This window comes from Emys orbicularis, chromosome 1 (genome assembly GCF_028017835.1).
Source record: "Emys orbicularis isolate rEmyOrb1 chromosome 1, rEmyOrb1.hap1, whole genome shotgun sequence".
Lineage (NCBI taxonomy): Eukaryota > Metazoa > Chordata > Testudines > Emydidae > Emys > Emys orbicularis.
In genome coordinates, this window is record NC_088683.1 from 156,498,308 (window position 1) to 156,520,679 (window position 22,372).

General features: G+C 43.5%; 1 protein-coding gene across 1 annotated transcript in view; it reads left to right on the forward strand.

Moving 5' to 3' along the window:
* Nucleotides 1-20,468, forward strand: part of USF3 (upstream transcription factor family member 3) — a 57,379-nt gene extending 36,911 nt beyond the window's left edge. The window contains exons 4-7 of the mRNA XM_065417385.1: nucleotides 3,225-3,253; nucleotides 15,526-15,608; nucleotides 20,157-20,332; nucleotides 20,428-20,468. Of these exons, the coding sequence (XP_065273457.1) occupies nucleotides 3,225-3,253; nucleotides 15,526-15,608; nucleotides 20,157-20,276 (232 nt within the window). The 3' untranslated portion in view covers nucleotides 20,277-20,332; nucleotides 20,428-20,468. The remainder of the gene's footprint in view (nucleotides 1-3,224; nucleotides 3,254-15,525; nucleotides 15,609-20,156; nucleotides 20,333-20,427) is intronic.
* Nucleotides 20,469-22,372: the final 1,904 nt, after the last annotated feature.

Consider the following 22,372-nt stretch of genomic DNA (forward strand, 5'->3'; position numbering starts at 1 on the left):
ACTTGAGACAGTGCTACAATGCTGGGTATTCATGCGTTCTGTTCCTGGCTCTTGGAAGCAGAATGTGGTCAGGATGTGGTAGAGGCAGCATATTGAAGCACATAATTTGGCACAGTCATTCTAAAAGGCATTGTGGCAAAACAAATCAGATTCAGGCCCAACATATTAGTTGCCTGGGTTCATTCCCTGCTGTGGCTGAAATTACCATGTACAACCTCTCTGCTATCTTATCCATGAAATGGGTGAATGACAATTGCTTCGCCTTGTGGTTCATAATTTAGGTTTTGAAATGCATAGAAATATTAAGAGCCAGCCACTGGAGAAAGGTGGGACTAGAGATTGTGGTTTCCTAGTGTTTCATTATTATTATTTACTTATATTATTGTAGCACCTAGGAGCCCCAGACACATACCATGACCCCATTGTGCTAAGCACTGTACAAACACAGAAAACAAGACCATTTCTGCCCCAATGAGCTTACAATCTAAGTATAATACAAGAAAGAACAGATGGCTGCAGGCAGACTGATGGGGGAGTACAAGGAAACAATGAGACAGTGTACCAGCAGCCTAATTGTTGTCAAGTTTTTTGTAGGCATCATGGCAAAGGAATGTTTTAAGGAGAATAATGACTTAGTTTTGCAGATGTTTCAGGGAGCTCCTCCCAAACCTGAGGGACAGCATGGGAGAAAGCAGGAAAGTACTTGTTTAACAAGCGAGCAGTGGAGACAGGCATTGTCCTTTTGATATTTGAATGAGAGATGATAGGTGGGGTGGCGATAGAATCATAGAATATCAGGGTTGGAAGGGACCTCAGGAGGTCATCTAGTCCAACCCCCTGCTCAGAGCAGGACCAATCCCTAGACAGATTTTTGCCCCAGATCCCTAAACGGCCCCCTCAAGGATTGAACTCACAACCCTGGGTTTAGCAGGCCAATGCTCAAACCACTGAGCTATCCCTCCCCTGAAGGTCGAGAAGAGGCTTGAAAGTGAAGACAAGTAGCTTATGTTTGACACAATAGAGAAGAGAGACGCAAAGAGAGGGGTGACATGGTCAAAGAGATGGGTTAGGAAACGAGCCTGGATGAAAGTTTTAGCTGTGTGGATGGATAGAGATGTTATGCAGAAAGAATCTGCAAGACTTAGACATAGCCTGGATGTAAGGACCTAGAGAGAGTTCCAAGTTGAAGATGACACCCAGATTATGGGAGTCCATGACAAGCAGGATGGTGGTGTTGTCCCCAGTGATCAAGAAAAGAGTAGTGCAGAGGATTTGGGGGAAAGATTAAGTGCACATTCCGTAGGCTACAAGGTTTTGGGAGGGGGGCTGGGGAACGGTGTGTGAGTTTCTCAAGTGCATAGCATTTTATCAGCTGTGGGAGAAGACATGACCGATCTGCTAAATGTGTGAGTGTCACATAAGATACAACATTTGGCAGGCCTGAGAATGTAATTCCCCAAGATGGAATTTCACCAGGTCATCAGTTTTGTGTGTCACCTGAAAGACAGCACCCTCGAGGATCAGGTCTTGTGTTGTCCTCCTGCTGATTTCAGTGGGACCAGGAGAAGGCACTGGATTAGCTGATGGGATCATCTCAACAATGAGATTTGAGTAAGATCTGCAATTAAGCATTCATTTTCACTTTCCCAACAGAAAACTTATTTATTTGGTGGCAAAGGATATGGGACAAGTTTTTCTTGTGTTAGGTCTTCGATTCAGGAAGGGTGTTTAAACACATGCTTAAGTGCTTTCCTGAATTGAGGCCTTGGCCTGCTTTAAGCTAGGCCACAGCCTGCTGCTGAATAAAAGTGAGTGTTGAGATCCACTGCATTTCTTCCCCCCTCGTCTCACAAGCAGCTGTGCTTCTTCAAGTATTTGTCCATATGGCTCTCACTCAAGGCGCACATGCACCTGTGCATGCAAGATTGGAATCTTTTGGCCGGCAAGTGTCTGGGGCAGTGCTTGCGCCCTGCATGGCCTCATGCCTCTAATCGAGGGCATACGGAGCAGAGTGAGTCTCAACTGCAACTTAGTTCCTTCTTACTACCTATGACAGCGAGACAGGACATCCACAGTATCCAATTGCTACCCCATAGCTCTTTGTTACCTTTAGTATTAGTTCAATGTTAATTTTTCTGTATTTTTTTCTAGCAAGTTGACAAGCCTGTCTTGCTTATGAGGCAGCTATTCCCTTAAATGATGGGAATATTAAATGTTTTATTTGCCTTTCCAGACAAGTTTCAACATGCAGGCCTTTTTCAAAACACCCTTAGAAAGTCCGAGATGATTGTTTGAAATTATTTTTATTGGAGCGATCAATGAAGGGTGTGTCTGATTCTGAAACCCTCCATCAAAAAGAAACATCTACTACCTCCAAGCTGCACACAGCAAGTGCTCAGGCATGCTGATCCCATGAACCTCCTTTCTTGTTAATGTGGAGTCCTTTAATCTTGGTGAAGGAACTGAATGGTGGCTGGACCCACTCTGCCCTTTATGCGCTTGGGTAGGGGGCAAGAGGACATGCAGTGTTCAGGCATGGCCCCTACAGACATTGCTGGCCAAAAGAATCCAGTCTCGTGCACATAGGGCACATGTGCACCTAGAGTGGGAACCATGTGGACAAACATTGTAAAGGACCGCACTTACTGTAAAGTAAGTAACTTGTTCCTTTTCTGCCTTTTCCATTAAGCTCTGGGAACAATAAAATACTTGTGTCTGTAGCATGGCTGTATGTACAAAAAATTAAGTGTGCTCTGTTTAGTGCAGCTTTTTCATGAGATGAGCTTTCCCACTGGTCAGAAATCTGTTTAGTTTCTATTTATTTGTATTATGATAGTGCCCAAAGACTCCAGTGAGCATCGGAGGCCCATTGTGATAGGTGCTGTACAAACACACAGGAAGAAACCATCCCTATACATGTATACATTGTACCAAATACACACAGAACGCACGTGTAGTATTGCACTCTAATCCATTTAGTCTGAACATTCATGATCTTTTCTCAGAAATCATTAATATAATATATTCCTATACCAAGAACTACTTTAGTGTGTTTTTATTTCTCTCTTCCCTATATTCTTTCTTGCCAAGAAAGCAGAATTTTGTATTAAATGTATTTTTTAATCATAACAATGAAATTGCCTTAAAACATAAAAGAAATAATTGTTCATGTGGAGGTTTTCCCTTTTATTTCACATAATCTCTTTTGCTCTCTTGTATTACAGAAAGAAAAACCGGGAGACACACAATGCAGGTAGGAACTACAGTGTTTTACTGTTCAGAGTTGAGCTGCACAGCTCTTTGAGTTCCTTACTCCAATCTGCTTGAAAGCATACAAGGACTGGTGCATTTGGAATGGGGAAAGATCAATTTATTGGAGTGTATTACATGAAAAGACTCCAGAGCCTCACATGGAACCCCTGAAGCAGGGCTGCTTCATGGGCAGCCGTAACCATCCTTTAGTTTGCCTAGACGATGGAAAATCTATAGAATAATAGAAATAATATCTTGGATAAACAGGAGAGGCCCTCTGAATATGACCCTTCACTCATGTCCCTTGTTCCTCTCAAATACCTCTGTGGACACCTTGGCTTTTCATTTCATTGTTAATAACCTCAGTGAATCAACCATTTCTATTCAGCTACAAGGAAGATATAAGCAAAAGCAGATATTGGTTTTGTGTGAGTATATTTTTGGGAATAAACATATAAAGTATATGGAAATCAGGGGTAGGCATCTAACACATAGAAGGCATTTTGACTTTTAGAGACCTTGGGTTAAATATTTTGAGATGGGATTACGCCGCAGCATAAACTTCCATTGCATTCCGTTGAACACCACCAGCCCCTAAATCCTCCATAGAACCAATCTGTGCTTTGTGGAGATTTCCCCCCTCTCCTAACACATGCCCTTTCCTCTCTGTTGGTTCCCAGCTTAAGCAGCGTTTGGGAACTCACAGCCATAGGACAGGACAGGGAGGGGCAGGTTACATTCAGAAACGCGGATTCCAACCAACTCAGAGAAATAGTAGGCATGGTCCCATGGAAAGACCAATTAGGAATAAAGGAGTCAAAGGGGGCTAAACGTTCCTAAAAGATGTAATACAGTACTGAAGACTCAACAACAAGCTATTCCAATGCCGAGGAAAGATAAGAACCACCACAGGAGGCCAATGTGGCTGCAGTACAAGGAGCTTTTTAGCTCTCTAAAAACCAAACAGATACATACATTGAAGATAATAAGGTGATGAGTAAGTCAGCATGGATTTGTCAGCAATAAATCATGTCAAACTAATGTAATAGCATTCTTTGATGGGGTAACAAGCCTTGTGGATGGGGAGAAGTGGTAGATGTGGTAAATCTTGACCTTAGTAAAGCTTTTGATACTGTCTTGCATGATCTTCTCGTATTTGCCTAGTTTAACAACCTAGATGGAGTTACTATAAGGTGGGGGCATAACTGGTTGGAAAACCATTCCCAGAGAGTAGTTATCAGTGGATCACAGTCAAGATCGAAGGGCATATTGAGGGGTCCCGCAGGGATCAGTTCTGGGTCCGGTTCTGTTCAATATCTTCATCAATGATTTAGATAATGGCAGAGAGAGTACACTTATCAAGTTTGCGGACGATACCAAGCTAGGACGGGATGCAACTGCTTTGGAGGATAGGATTAAAATTCAAAATGATCTGGGCAAACTGGAGAAATGGCCTCAAGTAAATAGGATGAAATTCAATAAGAACAAATGCAAAGTACTCCAGTTAGGAAAGACCAATCAGTTGCACACACAAAAAATGGGAAATGACTACCTAGGAAGGAGTACTGCAGAAAGGGATCTGGGGGTCATAGTGGATCACAAGCTAAATGTGAGTCAACAGTGTAACACTGTTGCAAAAAAAAGCAAACGTCATTCTGGGATGTATTAGTAGGAGTATTGGTAAGCAAGACACAAGAAATAATTCTTCTGCTCTACTCTGCACTGATTAGGCCTCAGCTAGAGTATTCTGTCTAGTTTGGGGCCCCACATTTCAGGAAAGATGTGGACAAATCGGAGAAAGTCCAGTAAAGAGCAACAAAAATGATTAAAGACCTAGGAAACATGACCTCTAAGGGAAGATGGAAAAAATTGTTTTTTTTAAGTCTGGAGACGAGAACGGGGGAGACATGATAACAGTTTTCAAGTACATAAAAGATTGTTACAAGGAGGAGGGAGAAAAATTGTTCTCTTTAGCCTCTGAAGATAGGACAAGAAGCAATGGGCTCTAATTGCAGCCAGGGCAGTTTAGGGTGGACATTAGGAAAAACTTTCTAACTGTCAGGGTAGTTAAGCACTGGAATAAATTGCCTAGAGAGGTTGTGAAACTCTGTCATTGGAGATTTTTAAGAGCAGATTATACAAACATCTGTCAGGAATTGTCTAGATAATATTTAGTCCTGCCTTGAATGCTGGGGACTGGACTAGAAGACCTCTCGGTCCCTTCCAGTCCTATGATTCTATACAGAAAATGGAAAGGGGGTATGTCACCAAGGAAATATACATGGGAATAGCACAAGCATGTAGGGATAAAATCAGGAAAGCCAAGGCAAAATTACAGCTGGCAAGGAATGTTTGAGATAACAAGAAGAGGTTCTTCAAATATGTCAGACAAAAAAGAAAGGTCAAGGATGGTGTGGGTCTGCTACTTAATTGAAAACATGAGCTGGTAACAGACGATGATAGGAAAGCAGAGCTGCTCAATGCCTATTTTGCTTTAGTTGTCTCACAAAAAATAATGTGGTTGGATGCCTAGGGAAGTTACCATAGATGATAAAGGGGAAGGGATGCAGATGGGGATAAGTAAAGAAGACGTCCGAGGTCTTCTGACCAATTTGAATGAATTCACATCAGTAGTGCCGGATGCTATACACCTCAGGGTACTGAAGGAATTAGTTGAAGAGATTTCGCAGCTACTGGCAATAATATTTGTAAACTGATGGATGACAGGAGAGGTCCCAAAAGACTGGAGAAGGGCTAACATAATGCCCATCTTTAAAAGGGGAGGAAAGGAGGAGCTGGGGAACTATAGACCAGTCAGCCTGACTTCGATACCTAGGAAGCTACTAGAGCAATGTATAAAACATTCAATTTGTGAATACCTGGAGGACAAAGGGGTGATCACTAGCAGCCAGCATGGATTTACTAAGAACAAATCATGCCAAACCAGCTTGATTTCCTTCTTTGACAGAGTAACTGGTTTGGTGGATAGGGGGAATGTGGTGGACATAATATACCTGGACTTCAGCAAGGCTTTTGACACAGTCCCACATGACATTCTGATAGGTAAGTTGGAGAAATGCGGGCTTAGTGGAACTATCATTAAGTGGATACAAAATTGGTTAAACAACCACAAACAAAAGTAATTATTAATGGAATGATGTCAGATTGGACTGAGGTCTCAAGTGGGGTTCCACAGGGAACTGTTCTGGGTCCAGTGCTGTTTAACATCTTTATTGATGATCTGGGTGTAGGAATAGAGAGCATATTGCTCAAATTTGCAGATGACACAAAGCTGTGGGGTGGAGGGTTTGCCAACACTTTGGAGGATAGAGCTACAATTCCAATGGATCTTGATAAATTGGAGAACTGGGCTATTGAAAACAAAATGGAATTCAACAAAGACAAATGTAAGTAAGGTGTTACACTTAGGGAAGAAAAAACAAATGCACAAATATAGAATGGGAGATAACTGGCTTTGCAGCAGCACTGCTGAGAAGGATCTGGGAGTTGTGGTGGATCACAACCTCAACATGAGTCAGCAGTAATAATATATGGAGATATACCTATCTCATAGAGCTGGAAGGAACCCTGAGAAGTCAAGTCCAGCCCCCTGCCTTTACTAGGAGAACCAAGTACTGATTTTGCCCTAGATCCCTAAGTGGCCCCCTCAAGGATTGAACTCCTAACCCTGGGTTTAGCAGACTAATGCTCAAACCACTGAGCTATCCCTCCTCCCAATGTGATACTGTTGCAAAAAAAAGCAAATGCAATTTTAGGTTGCATTAACAGGCATGTCATGTAAGCCATGGGAAGTGATAGTATCACTCTACTCAGCACTGGTTAGGCCTCAGCTGGAGTACTGTGTCCAATTTTGGTCAACAATGTATAGAAAGGATGTAGAGAAACTGGCCAGCAACAAAGATGATCAAAGGGATGGAACACAAGCCATATGAGCAAAGGCTGAAGGAACTGGGTCTGTTTAGTTTGGAAAAGAGGAGATTAAGAGGGGGACATGATTGTGGTCTTCAAATACTTGAAAGACTTTCATAAAAAAGATGAAAAGTTTTTCTCTCTTGCCACAAAGAGCAGGACAGGAGGCGATGGGTTCAAACTACAGCAAAACAGATTTAGATTAAATCTCAGGAAAAACTTCCTAACTGTAAGAACTGTAGGACAATGGAACAGGCTACCTAGGGAGTTGTGGAAGCTCCTTCACTGGAAGTTTTCCAAAGGAGGTTGGATAGCCATCTGTCTTGGATGGTTTAAATACAGCAAATCCTGCATCTTGGTAGGGGGTTAGACTAGATGACCTTTGCAGTCCCTTCTATGATTCTATGTTTGGACTAGTTTATCTCAAGAGTTCTGATCCAGTTCTGCCTCCAAGCAGTCAGAATCTATGCCTCCCTGGAATAGTGGTAACTAGTGGCATTCCTAAACCTTAAGAAAGTTGTTCAGTGCTTAGAGCAGGATTGCAGGAATTAGGGGTCTTGGTTTCTATTCCCAGCTCTGGCACTGTCCTACTATGGTAGCTATGGGGAAGTCTCTGCACTTCTGTGCCTTGGTTTCCCCATATTACAGAAAAGTGGTGAAATTTAATGTTTGCAGGGAGCTTTCAGCTCCTGAGATGAAAGATGCTATAGTAATTCAGAGTATTATTAAGATGTAGAATGCTAGAAGATTAGCCAAGTATTAACAAATAAACTTTCTGCAATCTAGTATTATAATTAGTGAAATATATACTTAAGATTGTCAAAGTGTTGCCATTCTATGGCCCTGATTTCAGTTGCTCTTATTTTTTCAAAACTTTCACCTATTGGGCTGAAGTTTTCCAGTCATGGGGCGTGAATTCTTACTACCCTGCACCTGAGCAAATCCACTTTGCCCTCACCTGGCACAGATATTAATGTGACTGCACAGTGTGTGAGGCCTGGTCTACACTACAGAGTTAGGTCGAAGGAAGCCGCCTTAAGTCGACCTGTTAATGTATGTGTCTACACTACCGGGTCCTTTACATCGACCTCAGTCACCTCTGATGTTGACTTCTGTAATCCACCTCTGTGAGAGGCATAGCACTTAGTTCAATTTTCATGAGCCGACTGTGAGGTAGTGCAGATGCAGTGTTGTGTACTTCGACTTAATTGGCCTCCAGGTGGTGTCCCACAATGCTCATCTGTGACCGCTCTGGACATCATTCTCAACTCTGCTGCACTGCAGCCAGGTACACAGGAAACAGCCCCTCCCCTGCTAAAGCCCTGGGAACTTTTGAATTCCCATTTCCTGTTTGATCAGCATTGGGAGCGTGCCAGCTTGAGCAAACGCGCTCCAGCCTGGTCTGCACAGGAGGTGGTGGATCTCATCGCTGTGTGGGGAGAAGAGTCTGTGCAGGCAGAGCTCAGATCCAGCAGAAGAAACACTGACATCTATGCAAAGATCACTTGTGGAATGGGGGAGAAGGGCTACACGAGGGGGACACAGCAGTGCCGTGTGAAAATAAAAGAACTTTGCCAGGCATACCAGAAGACAAGGGAGGTGAACAGTCACTCTGGTGCTGAACCCCACACATGCCGGTTCTACAACGAGCTGCATGCAATTCTTGGGGGTGACCCTACAAGTACCCCCACAGCAATGTGGACACCTCACAGGTGTGTGAGTCTAGGGACAACAAGGAGGATTATATGATGGAGGAGGAGGAGGATAATGGGAGGCAGGCGAGCGGTGGATCCATTCTCCCTGAGAGCCAGGAAATATTTTTAACCCTGGAGCCCTGTGGGTCTCAGGACAGCACGGTGGCCGACCGTGATGCCGGGGAAGGCACCTCTGGTGAGTATACATGTAAAATGAAAGTCCAGTTAAACTTTAGCGGGCATACACATTCGGTGGTATTGCATGTTTACTGTGAAGAAAAAACGAGGTGCTGTGGTTCTCTGCTTACAAGAGGCCACTCCAGCTACGTAGAGAGTAGCCCCTGGAAAAGACTGTTGATGTGGACTGGGATAGCCCAGGAATCCTCCATGGATATCTCTAGGAAACTTTCATGGAGGTACTCTTCAATCCTTTGCAGAAGGTTTCTGGGCAGGGCAGTCTTATTTCTTCCACCATGGTAGGACACTTTCCCACGCAACTCCTGAATTAATTCTGCTGGCATCATTGCGGTACACCGCATAGCAGCATAAGGACTGGGTCTCTTCCCAGACGCTTGCAGCATCTCCTTCCTTTCCGCCTCTATTACCCTCAGGAGACTGATATCACATAGGGTCGCCTAGAGGAAACGGGGGAAGTTCTCATTAAAAGTGCTCTTACATGGAAAAAAAGGGCATGCAGATCCACCCCACCCCCCACATTCCGGATCGCCAAACCACACGGCCGCTAATGTGCCCTTACTGTGCTTGGCCTGGGTCGGCAAGTAGTTTAAAGTGGCTGATAGGTGACTGGGGCCGCACATGAGAGATCCCGGGGGTGGGGGGCTACTCACCATGGCTGGAGCAACAAAACAGCACAGTGAACGGTTATGGATTCTGATTGTTATGGCTTGCACCTAGTGTAATAAAGTATTTTTTATGAAACTGGCCTTGCTATGGAAACATTTTATTCTTGTACAATGGCTCCTTTATTTTTTTCCCCTGACTGACAGCTGGATGAGATGCTTTGGATTATGAGGGACCAAGCAGACATATTGAGGTGTCTGATTGAACTGCAGGAACAGAAGCTAGAGGGTAGAGTCCCTCTGCAGACCCTGGTGGACAGCCAGCCAGCCAGCATCGCCTGGCGCAGAATCACCCTCCCCCAAGCATTCCATGAGGCAGGGCGAAAAGTCCATCATCCCTTTTACTTAACTTGGTGGGGGAGGGCACAAGGAACAGAAGGTGCCCATTCACAGACCTTTGATGGTCTGTAATGCGGTGTTATGTTACATAGCTGAAACATAGCTGTTTCTCCTATTCCAACTTTACAACCCCTTTTCCCCAAGGTTACCTTTTCTTTCTGCTCTCCCTCTTTACTTATGTTTGTTAAATAAAGTAAATGGATTCGAGGAATAAAAGTTCTTTATTGATTAGAAGCAGGGGGGTTGGCTTTACAGGGATAGTGATACAAGCCAGGTGAAGGTTTTGGGAAGCACAATGCAGACAAGCAGCTCACATTACTGTGACTCATTATTGAAACAGCTTTTCAAAGTCTCACGGATACGCAACACCCCTTGCTATGCTCTTCTCATTGCCCTGGTGTCTGGCTGCTCAAAAATGGCTGCCATGCGATCTGTGTCAACTGCCCACCCCTGCGGAAAATTTCCCCCCTTTTTGCACAGATATTATGGAGCACACAGCAGGCAGCTATAACCATGGGGATGTTCTCCTCACTAAGGCCCAACCTTGTTAGTAGACTTCTCCAGCGCCCTTTCAAGCAACCAAAGGCACATTCAACCACCATTCTGCACTTGCTGAGCCTATAGTTGAACCATTCCTTACTACTATCCAGACGGCTGGTGCATGGCTTCATGAGCCATGGAAGCAAGGGGTAGACTGGGTCCCCAGGATAACTATAGGCATCTCAACGTTGTCAGTGTTAATTTTGTGGTCTGGAAAGGAAGTCCTGGATTGCAGCTTTTTGAACAGACACGAGTTCCTAAAGATGCACACGTCATGAACCTTTCCCAACCATCCTACGTTGATGTCGGTGAAATGCCCCCTCTGATCCACCAGCGCTTGCAACACCATTGAAAAGTATCCCTTTCTGTTTATGTATTCTTTGGCAAGGTGGTCTGGTGCCAAGATGGGGATATGCATGCCATCTATCACCCCACTGCAATTAGGGAACCCCATCATGGAAAAACCATCCACTATGTCGTGCACATTTCCCAGACTTACTACCCTTCATAGCAGAAATCGATTAATGGCTCTGCACACTTGGAGCACAGCAGCTCCCATGGTTGATTTATCTACTCCAAATTGATTCCCCACTGATGGGCAACTGTCTGTCGTTGCAAGCGTCCAAATAGCGATTGCCACTCGCTTCTCCATTGTCAGAGCAGCTCTCATTTTTATGTTGCTGAACTGCAGGGCAAGGGAAAGCTCTGCACAAAGTTCCTGGAAGGTGGCCTTCCGCATTCGAAAGTTCTGCAGCCACTGCTCGTCATCCCATACCTGCAAAACAATGCGGTCCCACTTGTCAGTGCTTGTTTCACAGGACCAGAAACGGTGCTCAACAGAGTGCAGCTGCTCTGTGACTGCCATCAGTAACGGTGGATTGTTTTTTTCAGTGGCTTGCAGCAGGGCTGCTTGCCGGACATTGCTATGTTCCACACGGCAGACCCTACTTTGGCTCTGGAAATACTGCAGGAGAAGGCACGAGGTGTTTGAGATGCTCACAGCAAGAGTGCACAGCTGAGAAGGCTCCATGCTTCTGGGGTTATGGCGTACGCACAGCAGTTTTAAGTCGCAAAAACCACTGGGTTGTTTGCTGTTGATGTGCGGGAGGGAGCACAGTGCATCATGGGATGTTGATGCAATGTTCCCATTCTCCCCTGTGACAATGTTTTGGTCTCATGGGGCATTGCACAAACTTCCCAAAATACCCTGCGGCAAGTTGCATTTTGGGATAGCTACCCATGATGCACTGCTTTGTGCATCGATGCAGGTGCTGCTAGTGAGGACGCACTCTATCGAGACAATGAGCATGATGTGGCCATGCACAATCAACTTCATTAATTCGGGGGCTCAAGGTCGAATTAGATAAAGTCGACTTAATTTTGTAGTGTAGACAAGCCCAAAGTCTGGGATCAATCAGACAACTTGGGCCAGATGTGAAAGGTATTTGGATGCCTAAAGATGCACATTGGTTCCTACTGGTATTTTCAGAAATGCCTAGGTGCCTAATTCCCATTGATTTCAAGACACCCCATCTTCGATTCTTTTTTCCTGTGCCTTGAAGAGAGAGTTTACTTATTTACAAACACAAGCAAAAAAATAAGGTTGAGGAATTCTTAGAGAAGTTTATAATAACATATATTTTTGTGATCAGGTGGGCTGAAATTGAGAAGTCCCCCCCATCCTTGCCTCCCAGTGCCCTTGATGGTCAGTCTTATCTTCTTCAGTGTATGAAGTATTGAATTGACTGAAAAAGTACTTGGTACAAATCTTTAGTTTCCATTGCTACTTCTGAATTTAGGGTTATAAATATTTTTCTTGGGCTCCAAGGTTTAGATGCTCTATTTGATTATTTTGAGTTTAAAATTAGATTTATTGAATAAATCCTAGCCTCACTAAGTCATTGGGTGTTTTTCCATTGACTACAGTGATGCCAGGATTTCACCGATCATCCGTAATGTTGTATGACACACAGAGAGAAGGGTAATCATCTGAAAAGAATATTAATAAATGTCAAGAAAAAATAGATGTGAAGACTAAATAAAAGAACACCAAAGGATCCTTGTTGATGTGCTAACTAGACTAGACAATATATTGTTTCATTGGAAAGTTTCAATCCTAGAAAATGTTTACCAATATCTGCACTATGCATGTTCTGGATATCCCTGAAGACTTGGAGTGGAAGGACCTAAGTAATTTTATGTCAAAAAATATGTTAATGAAGTTAATCTTCTACTTAAAATATCAAGCTGTCCTGTATCCCAAATAAGGACTATCTTGCAATTCTTTCAGCAAAATCCTTGACACTTACAGTGATCTTTACTATCATCTGTTTATTGAGAAAGGTTACTATGCCAGGTGGGGGGGGAGCTAATATTTTTTTCAAAATGAATTTTGAGATGTATCAAAAAGCACACTTGCTTGGAGAAAGAAGTTATTGCTTTTAAGAGCCAAATATGTCTTTAGGTTTAAACCTGTTTTATTTCCATCTAAACTTTGTCTTAACAGTTTTTATTATCTTTATCTGTTACTTTTATTATTAATTTGGTATTTATATCATAGTGGCACCCAAAAGCTCTGGTCAAAAGTAGGGCCTTCTTGTGCTAGGTGTTGTACAGACAGAGAAAGAGATGCAACCCCTGCTTCCAGAGAACTTTCTGTTCTAAGGTTTTAATGAAGCTAAGGCTGTTCTAGCTAGTTGACTACTAAGGATACTGTGAGCTTGATGTTGAAGATGAGTTATCAAGCCCATTGGTACTGTAATTTAATGAACCTTTAATTCATTTATAGACTTTGCTCTTTGTAGTTGTGAAATTGTTACAGATAACTGTGACACTCTGTACCTTAAAATAGCACCATGGAACCCCCATATTCACCTCTGTGATATGATTATATGTTTTGTACAAAGTATGCCTAGTGAGGTATCATTTGAGAAATCATGATCTGTTGAACATTACTACCCTGTTGAATTATATGCATTATCACTGTATATGGAGTTATGAGATTTTGCAATATGGTTATTATTGAAATATGTTGTGAGTCTAGGAGACACCCACAACTAGCTCTCCAGTGGCAACAAGGGAGGTGGCCCACACCCAGACAGGTGTTAAGCGACCACCACTAGCCATTGACCAGCAGGGGAATTGTAAGCAAGAGATTTACAATTTAATAAGAGACAGTTGCTCAAGCTCTACACAATGGGGATTGCTTACCTCCGTGACTCAGCAAGGTATCAGGACATGTGATGCTGTGTGACCTTGGGCAAGTCACTTAGGTCCCAGTTCAGCAAGAAAGGTACCTTATGGAAATACTCACGTGTTTAAACTTAGGCGCATGCTTAAGTACCTTGCTGAACTAGTGCCTATGATTCCCTGTGCCTCAGTTCCCCATCTGTAAAATAAGAATAATAATACTTTTTCTCCCACCCTTTGTCTGCTCTGATTAGATTGTAAGCTGTTCAGGGCAGGGGCTGCCTCTTACTCTGTTAGTACAGGATTTTTTTTAGCATAATTGGGCCCCATACTGGAGACCTTTAGCCACTACTGTAATACAAATTGTAAAAATGCTATATGGGCTTGTGTCAGTAGTTACTGATCTGCTGAAACTATAAATGCAATTTTTTAAAAATCGTGAATTCACTCATCTTGAATGGATGTGGTAGAACTAATATATTGTTCCACTTGTAGTAAATATGCATATCTGTAGCTAAACCTGCCTACATACATGTTCCTGTTCTTCTCCCCCACCTCCACTGTAAGGTGGCCTGTTACAAGAAATGTAAGCAGATGTTGATTCCTGCCATGATAGAGGCATGCTGGCCTGCCACTTGGGTAATGTGAGTGGATTCTGGTTGGTGATTTGCCAGTTGAAAGAACTGTGGAACGTGTCATGTCAGCAACTCGCTCATTCTCTTTGGAAAAAAGTTCTATGCCAATTGTCAACTTTGATCTGAGTAACAGACCAAAACATCTCAGGAATCAGCCGCAAAAGCAGCTGCTCAACCATGCTACCATGTGGATGAACAACATTTGAAGGCATCTGATTGCATTTGGGAGGGGGGAGAGGCTAACAAGATTCGAAAAGATCAAGCTCAAAAGCTTTGTGAGTTTGCATAGCTGCACTTAGTGAATTCTTAACCACAGTTGTCATGATTAAGGTGTTGCATGGAGACTAACCATGTCACAAGAGGACTAAAACTAATTCAGGCTTTTCTTCTCTTCTCCCAAAAGAGTCATAAAGTGGAAACATTTTCATAAAATATTTTCTTGATGAGTCCTTCACTGCCTCCCATAGCTAGACCCTGCCATAACCATAACTGCTGTCCTGGAAGATGATAAAAATGTATGATTGATGCTCCACACACCCAAAGCCTGAACTATGTTCTCTGTGTTCTGTTGCACCCAACAGCATATAGAATTGGTGCTTCAGCCTCAGAAAATCAGAGCTATTTCTTGTTTGGGGGCTGAGAACTGGAGTGGGAGACCAGGGTTTCATTCCCCACTCTGCAACTAGTTCTTTGTGTGTCTTTGTGCCAATTAATTTGCCCATCTGTGAAATGGAAATAATGATTACTACCCAACTTCGAGATGCTTACTCAACCTTTGAAACCCTCAGCTGAAAAGCATTATAAAAATATGAAGTGTTGTTATATATGTCACTGCTTTCACTGAGTGTTCCTGATGATCCTAACCTTTTAAAATATCCCCTTCTCTGTCACAGCCCTCAAACTCCATTGACTGAGAACTCAACAGTTGAGGGGTTTTTTCAGAACTAGTTCTTGGTGCTAAACTGCCTAGTAAGGGTTGTGATAGCATAAAGTAATACGTTTATGAGTGCACACGTTGGTGCCAGGTATGCAGTTGGTGTGTTGGTCTGAGTAGACCAATGACAATGCATTTTATTTTTTACCTAGTGGAGAGACATCGAAAGAAGAAGATCAATGCTGGGATAAACCGAATTGGAGAGCTCATTCCATGTTCCCCAGCACTTAAGCAAGTAAGTGGACATTTAAATGTGCACAGCTATTTCCCAAATGGTGTTCATTTGGTCCTGGTTTTTAGCAGCTGTAAATACACAGGGATACATCTTGCTTCAGTTTTTATGCAGGAGGCGCAATGAGGTTTGATACACTCAAGGAAACCTGGATGAAAATCTTATTTACAAAGTTATCTGTGACGGAAATGCCCTTGGAAATTACAGGACAATTTGAATGCAGTTCTTTGAAACATGGATCTCCCAGCTGACTGGGAATTCAGTATCACTCTGAAGGAGTGGTCTGGGTTTGACACATGAAAGACATTCTCCTCCATCAGGTGTCCTAGTTCACGTATTCGGCTTTTTGGAGTAGATATTTTTGAAAAGCATTTGCCCAGCTAGCAGTAGTGACCCTGCACTGGCAATGTGAATTCAAGGACTGTGAGAACAGAGGGAGCAGGCTGTGTAGAATCATCTGCAGAAAGGTTATGATTGTTTTTTTTCTCATTTAAACGTGTAACTTTGGAAGCTGGTTTGCTTGCCCATATTCTTCTAGTCAGTCTGGTTGTACCTACGTAGGAGTTGATTCACAATTCCCCCAAGCTGTAGTTGTTAGACTGTTTTCCTATTGACACTACTAAGTGTATTCTGTCATGATGCTCTCTTTCATGCATAAGTGAAGAAAGTTATACACTGTGTGAGAGAGGAGTTTTCTGTTGACTCTTCTTTCCCGGGCCTGCCCCTTTCATGTCTTCACTCAGTGTCCTGCTATATGATGCAAATACAATTCTATATATTTTTATTTTTAGTCTTTTATTGAAATGGTTGTGAAGTAGTTTATTGTGTTAAATAATAATGGTGAAGGGAAACAAAGAGGTCTAGGTAAGGGGGAAAGTGTTTGTGTGAGATATGAAATGATATAGATCAGAGGTGGGCAAACTATGGCCCGCGGGCCACATCCGGCCCACGGGACCCTCCTGCCCACCCCCTGAGCTCCTGCCCCGGGAGGTTAGCCCCCAGCCCTTCCCCTGCTGTTCCCTCTCCCCCGCAGCCTCAGCTCGCTCCGCCGCCGGCACAATGCTCTGGGCGGTGGGGCTGCAAGCTCCTGGGGCAGCGCAGCTGCAGAGCCCGGCCTGACCCGGTGTCTGTGCTGCGCAGTGGCATGGCTGGCTCCAGCTGGGCGGCGGGGCTGCCTGTCCTGATGCTCTGGGCGGCGCGGCTGTAGCGCCACCAGCCACTGGTGCTCCAGGCAGCATGGTAAGGGGGCAGGGAGCAGGGGGGTGGTTGGATATAGGGCAGGGGAGTTCGGGGTGGTGGTCAGGAGGCGGGGGTGTGGATAGGGGGCGGGGTGGTCAGAGGGTGGGGAACAGGGGGGTTGAATGGGGGCAGCGGTCCCGGGAGGGGCAGTCAGGAATGAGAGGGAGGGCTGGATGGGGCAGCGGAGGGCAGTCAGGTGCAGGGGCTCCGGGGGTGGTCAGGGGACAGGGCGAAGGGGTGGTTGGATCACCTCAGACCAGCAGATTCCTGGAAATTATAAACGGGGTTTTCTATCCAAATCCAGTCCCTTCTTAGCCTCCACTCTCCTTCACCCTTCCTTTTCAGGGACCCTTCTCATGAGACACTGTTAAAACGGGAGTTGCGCTCCCTTCTGGAAGAGGTGCCCTTCAGATTCAGAGATCAGAGGTTCTACTCCCATTATTGTTTAGGCCCAAGGAAAAGGGAGACAGGCATTTTAGACTTGAGACATCTCATCAGATTCATCCTCACTGCAGGTTCAGGGTGGTAACCCTGAACGTATCCTTTTGTAGCAGCCTTATCATCCCAGAGCACCCCAGTGGCTTTTTTCTAGTGGTCTCCTGCATTCAGGCCCAGCCCTCTAGTCAGATTCCTCTAAAGTCCCACCCCTTCCTGGGCAATAATGTCCATCAAGTTCAAGCCTCAAATTCAAAGTGCGGGAGTCTCTATCAATACAGGGACCTGCCCTTTGGTTTCTCCACCACACTGAGAGTATTCACCAAGTATCTAAAGGTCATTGCACCCCCCATAAGAGGACATGGCATTCTGGTATAGCCATACCTGGATGGATGACTGATCCAGGTAGAATCATCTCAGAAGTTGACCAACTTGATTTGTATGATCTTAGGGATTTTTACCACACTGGGGCTCAAGATTAACAAAGAAAAATTCACACTTTTACTGATCTAAAGCATATAATTCATAGGAGCTGTGTTAGTTCTGAGATCAGCTATCTCATGCAGGAGAGGTTCCAGACTATAATGGGTCTCCTCAGTCATTTGCAGGCTCACCCAGAGATGTCTGCAAGAGCATGCCTTAGAATCCTGGGTCACATGGCCTCCTGCATCAATGTCACACAGCATACCAGACTATCCAGCAGGTATTTATCCAGCAGGCACCACATGGCTGTGAATTTCCCATGAGAAGTCCTCTCCTCATTGGATTGGTGGAAGGATCTGCTTCACGTGTGCACCTCTGCCTACCAAGATCCTGGTGATGGATGCTTACTGGGATGAGGAGCTCATCTGGACTAACTTCAAACATAAAGCCTCTGGGTTCGTCCCCACCGCCTGTTCCTCCGTGGAAGCTCATCTTATCATAAATGTCCTGAAACTCAGGGCAGTATGTCTAGCATGAATGGCATTTCTGCTCTTGTTACAGGGATCTACGTTCCAGGTGATGATAGACAACACCACAGCCATGCATTATGTCAACAGACAAGGGAAGAGCATGGTCATGTCCACTCTGCCAAGAAACCATCTGTCGCTGTGGCTGGTGCATTTATTATCAAATCACATCAGAGGCTCTGCATCTTCCAGGCTTGCAAAATGCTCTAGTAGATCAGATCAGATCAGCAGAGAATTCACAGCCAACCACGAGTAGACTGACAAAGACTCAGTTCTACCAAGCATCTTTCCCAGATGGGGGTGCCCAAAAATAGATCGGTTTGCCACTGACCAGAACAAGAAATGCCATGCATTCTGTTCTAGAGAGAGTTCGAGCCTAGGCTCTCAGTTGGGTGCCTTCGTCCTCTCATGGGCATCAGCGTTCATGTATTCCTACCCTTCAATCCCATTAATACCAAGTGTTCTGAGAAAACTCAGACAAGATTCAGCCCAACTTGACCCAGACAATTCTGGTACTCAGATCTGGTGAACATGTCAACATAGCCTCTGATCATATTACCTACTCTACCTAACTTGGTTTTGCAAACTGGAGGTCAGATTTTATGCCCAGATCCAGCATGATTACATCTGACAGCCTGGGTGCTGTCTGATTAACTGCCTGCAGAAGAAACTGTTCAGCTGAAATCCAGGGCATTTTGGTATATAGCATTTTGGTATGCAGCAAAGTGGAAGCAGTTTTCTATTTGGGCAGGACAATGTCTCCTGACTCGCATGAAAGCCCCTGTTTCTGCTATTCCGGACTATCTACTAGCACTAGAACATTCAAAACTATCTATCAGCTCCATAAGAGTACTTTTAGCAATACCTGCACATCATCTTCCAATTCAGGGTCATACCATATTATCCCACACTACAGTTGTTTGATTCTTCGAGGATTTCATTCATATGTTTCCTTCAGCCCTCCCCTTCCTGGGACCTCAATATAGTGTTAATTGGTTTAAAGGGGCACCCCTTTTGAGTCCCTAACAACCTGCTCTTTTTACCCTCTATCTATGAAGTTTGCCTTTTTAGTAGCCATAACATCAGCTTGTAGAATAGGGAAAATTCAGACCCTTCTGAGTGGTCCACCTTACTCAGTGTTCCATAAAGATGTGGTGACTCTTAGGCCTCACCCCAAGTTTCTGCCCAATGTTGTTTCAGATTTTCATTTAAATCAGTTGATTCACCTCCCAGTTTTTTTTCCCGTGCCTCGCTCAAACCAGGGAGAAACCAAACCTGCACATTCTTTGTTGTGGTCAGGGCTCTTTCATAGTACCTGGACATAGTAGAAGATCCTTCAGGAGCTTCCCCATGCTCTTCGTAGCCTTCGGAGATAGGGTTAAAGGTCAAGCTGTTATCACTGAAAAGTTGTCTAACTGTATTATATCATTTAGAGATCCGTCCACCAGGGTTTAGACAGCTTCTGCTTCTTCTCAGAGAAGCACCTGTATTTCAGAAATGTGAGGGTGGCTACATGGGGAACAGTCCATACTTTTATCCAATATTATTCCTTTGTTGAGACTTCAAGATCAGATGCCTGGTTTGACAGAACTGTCCCGAAATCCTTATTTAAATAGGACTCCAAGCACCCACCTTCTAACTATGAGATCACTGCTTGCAAGCCACAAAACTGGCATCCATCTGGACAATCACTCTAAAAACAGTTACTTTACCTTACAAGATGTGTTGTTCACTTGGATTCCATGACCCACCCTCCTTCCCTGCTTCTGCAGAGTCCTATGGCTGTAGGATTCAGTATCATCAAAGAAACTGAGGAACAGTTGGGCCCACTCTGCTCTTTACTCCCTGGAGTGGAGGGGTACAAGGACATTGATGGCACAGCCATGGCCCCAATGGTCACTGCTAACCAAAACGAATTTTATTTCAGGAATGGGTTGCATGTCAACAGAAGTGGAAGCCATGTGGACAAAGCATCCCAAAGAACCACACATACTGTGAAGAAAGTAACCAATCTTTTTTGGAAGGAAAATACAAGGGAAATAATTAAAAATGTCAGACAAGTTTGGCACATCCTTAAAATGAACATTCCAGTTGAAATCCCAGGTTTGAAAAGTGATGTCACTAGTAGGTCTGCTTTTGATTTGATTTTAAAAGTTTCATTGATCTTTTCCCCTAATTATACACACATTCTTTTGTAGAGTAAGAACATGATCCTGGATCAGGCCTTTAAATATATAACAGAAATGAAAAGGCAAAATGATGAACTCCTGTTGAATGGAGGGAACAATGAACAAGGTAAGTATGAAATGTTGTGAAGATTCTTGAATTTCCCTTTCTCTTCCATCGTGGTAATGTGGCACTGGGTGTACTGTATTAGATCAGTGCTGTTTTTTCCAACAGTGTATTAATACTCTCCTCTCCTTACTAATCCAGTGAGGATGTGGCATAGTGACATGACATCACCATTGTTCCCATCCCGTGTTCTTTCTCACTGCTACAAGGCAGCAGCTTCATCCCTGGAGCATTAATGAATTCATTGTGTTCATTATGCATTTCATTCCTGTCCTCCTTGGCTAGTGAGACTAGTAATGAAATCAGCAATTCTTTACTTCAGCTGGATCAACAAACTGGGGAATCCCAAGAGTTTATAGGGGTGGAGAGGAGAAATGGTTGCTTAAGGTAACTTGAAAACAAGAAAGTTGAGGCATATGCCCTACTGCACATTCTTGCATCTAACTATAGCAAATTGAAGCATCCCCATCATGGTATATTGTCATTGATAAGTTTACACTTAATGCAATAATTTCTGCAGATTCCACTTTGAGTTGTTTTAATTTGACTGCCCTCACATCTGTTGCCTGTAATTGAATAGACCAGAGTAATTAGACCAGAGAAAGCTAATATTGTGCCAGTCTTTTTAAAATGGGTAACTGGGATGACCTGGGTAATTATAGGTCTGTCAGTCTGACATTGATAATGGAGCAGCTGATATGGGACTTGATTAATCAAGAATTAAAGGAGAGTAATGTAACTAATGCCAATCAACATGGATTTATGAAAAATGGATCCTGCAAAATTAACTTGGTATCTTTTTTTTTTTTTATGAGATTACAAGTTTGGTTTATTAAGGTAATAGTGCTGATGTAACATACTTAGACTTCTTTAAGGCATTTGACTTGGTACTGCATGACATTTTGATTAAAAACTAGAAAGCTATAAAATTAACATGGCACACATTAAATTGATTAAAAACTGGCTAAGTGAAAGGTCTAAAAATGTGACAGTGAATGGGGAATTATCATTGAACAGGTGTGTTTCTAGTCAGGTCCCGCAGGGATCAGTTCCTGCTCCTATGCTGTTGAAGATTTTTATCAATGTCCTGGAAGAAAACATAAAATCATCACCAATAAAGTTTGCAGATGACACAAAACCTAGGGGAGTGATAAATAGTGAAGAGGACAGGTCACTGATACAGAGCGATCTGGATCACTTGTTAAGCTGGACACAAGTAAACAACATGCATTTTAATATGGCTAGATGTAAAGAATACATCTAGGAACAAAGAATGTAGGCCATACTTACAGGATGGGGATTCTATCCTAAGAAGCATTGACTGTGACAGAGATATGGGAGGTCATGGTGGATAATAAGCTGAACATGTGCTCCCAATGCAACGCTGCGGCCAAAAGACCTAATACGATTCTTGGATGGATAAGTAGGGGAATACTGAGTAAAAGTAGAGAGGTTATTTGACTCTTTGGCTGCTGGAATTCTGTGTCCAGTTCTGGTGTCCTCAGTTCAGGAAGGATGTTGATAAATTGGAAAGGGTTCAGAGAAGAGCCACAGAAGTGATTAAAGGATTAGAAAACATGCCTTACAGTGATAGACTCAAAGAGCTCAATCTATTTATTTTAACAAAAAGGTTAAGGGATGACTTCATTTACAGGCTATAAGCACCTACCTAGGGAACAAATATTTGAAAATGGGCTCCTCAGTCTAGTAGAGAAAGTTTTATAATATTATCCAATGGCTGGAAGTTGAAGCTAGACAAATTCAGAAGAGAAATAAGATGTAAATTTTTAATAGTGAGTATAGTTAACTGTTGGAACAATTTACCAAGGGTTGTCATGGATTCTCCATCAC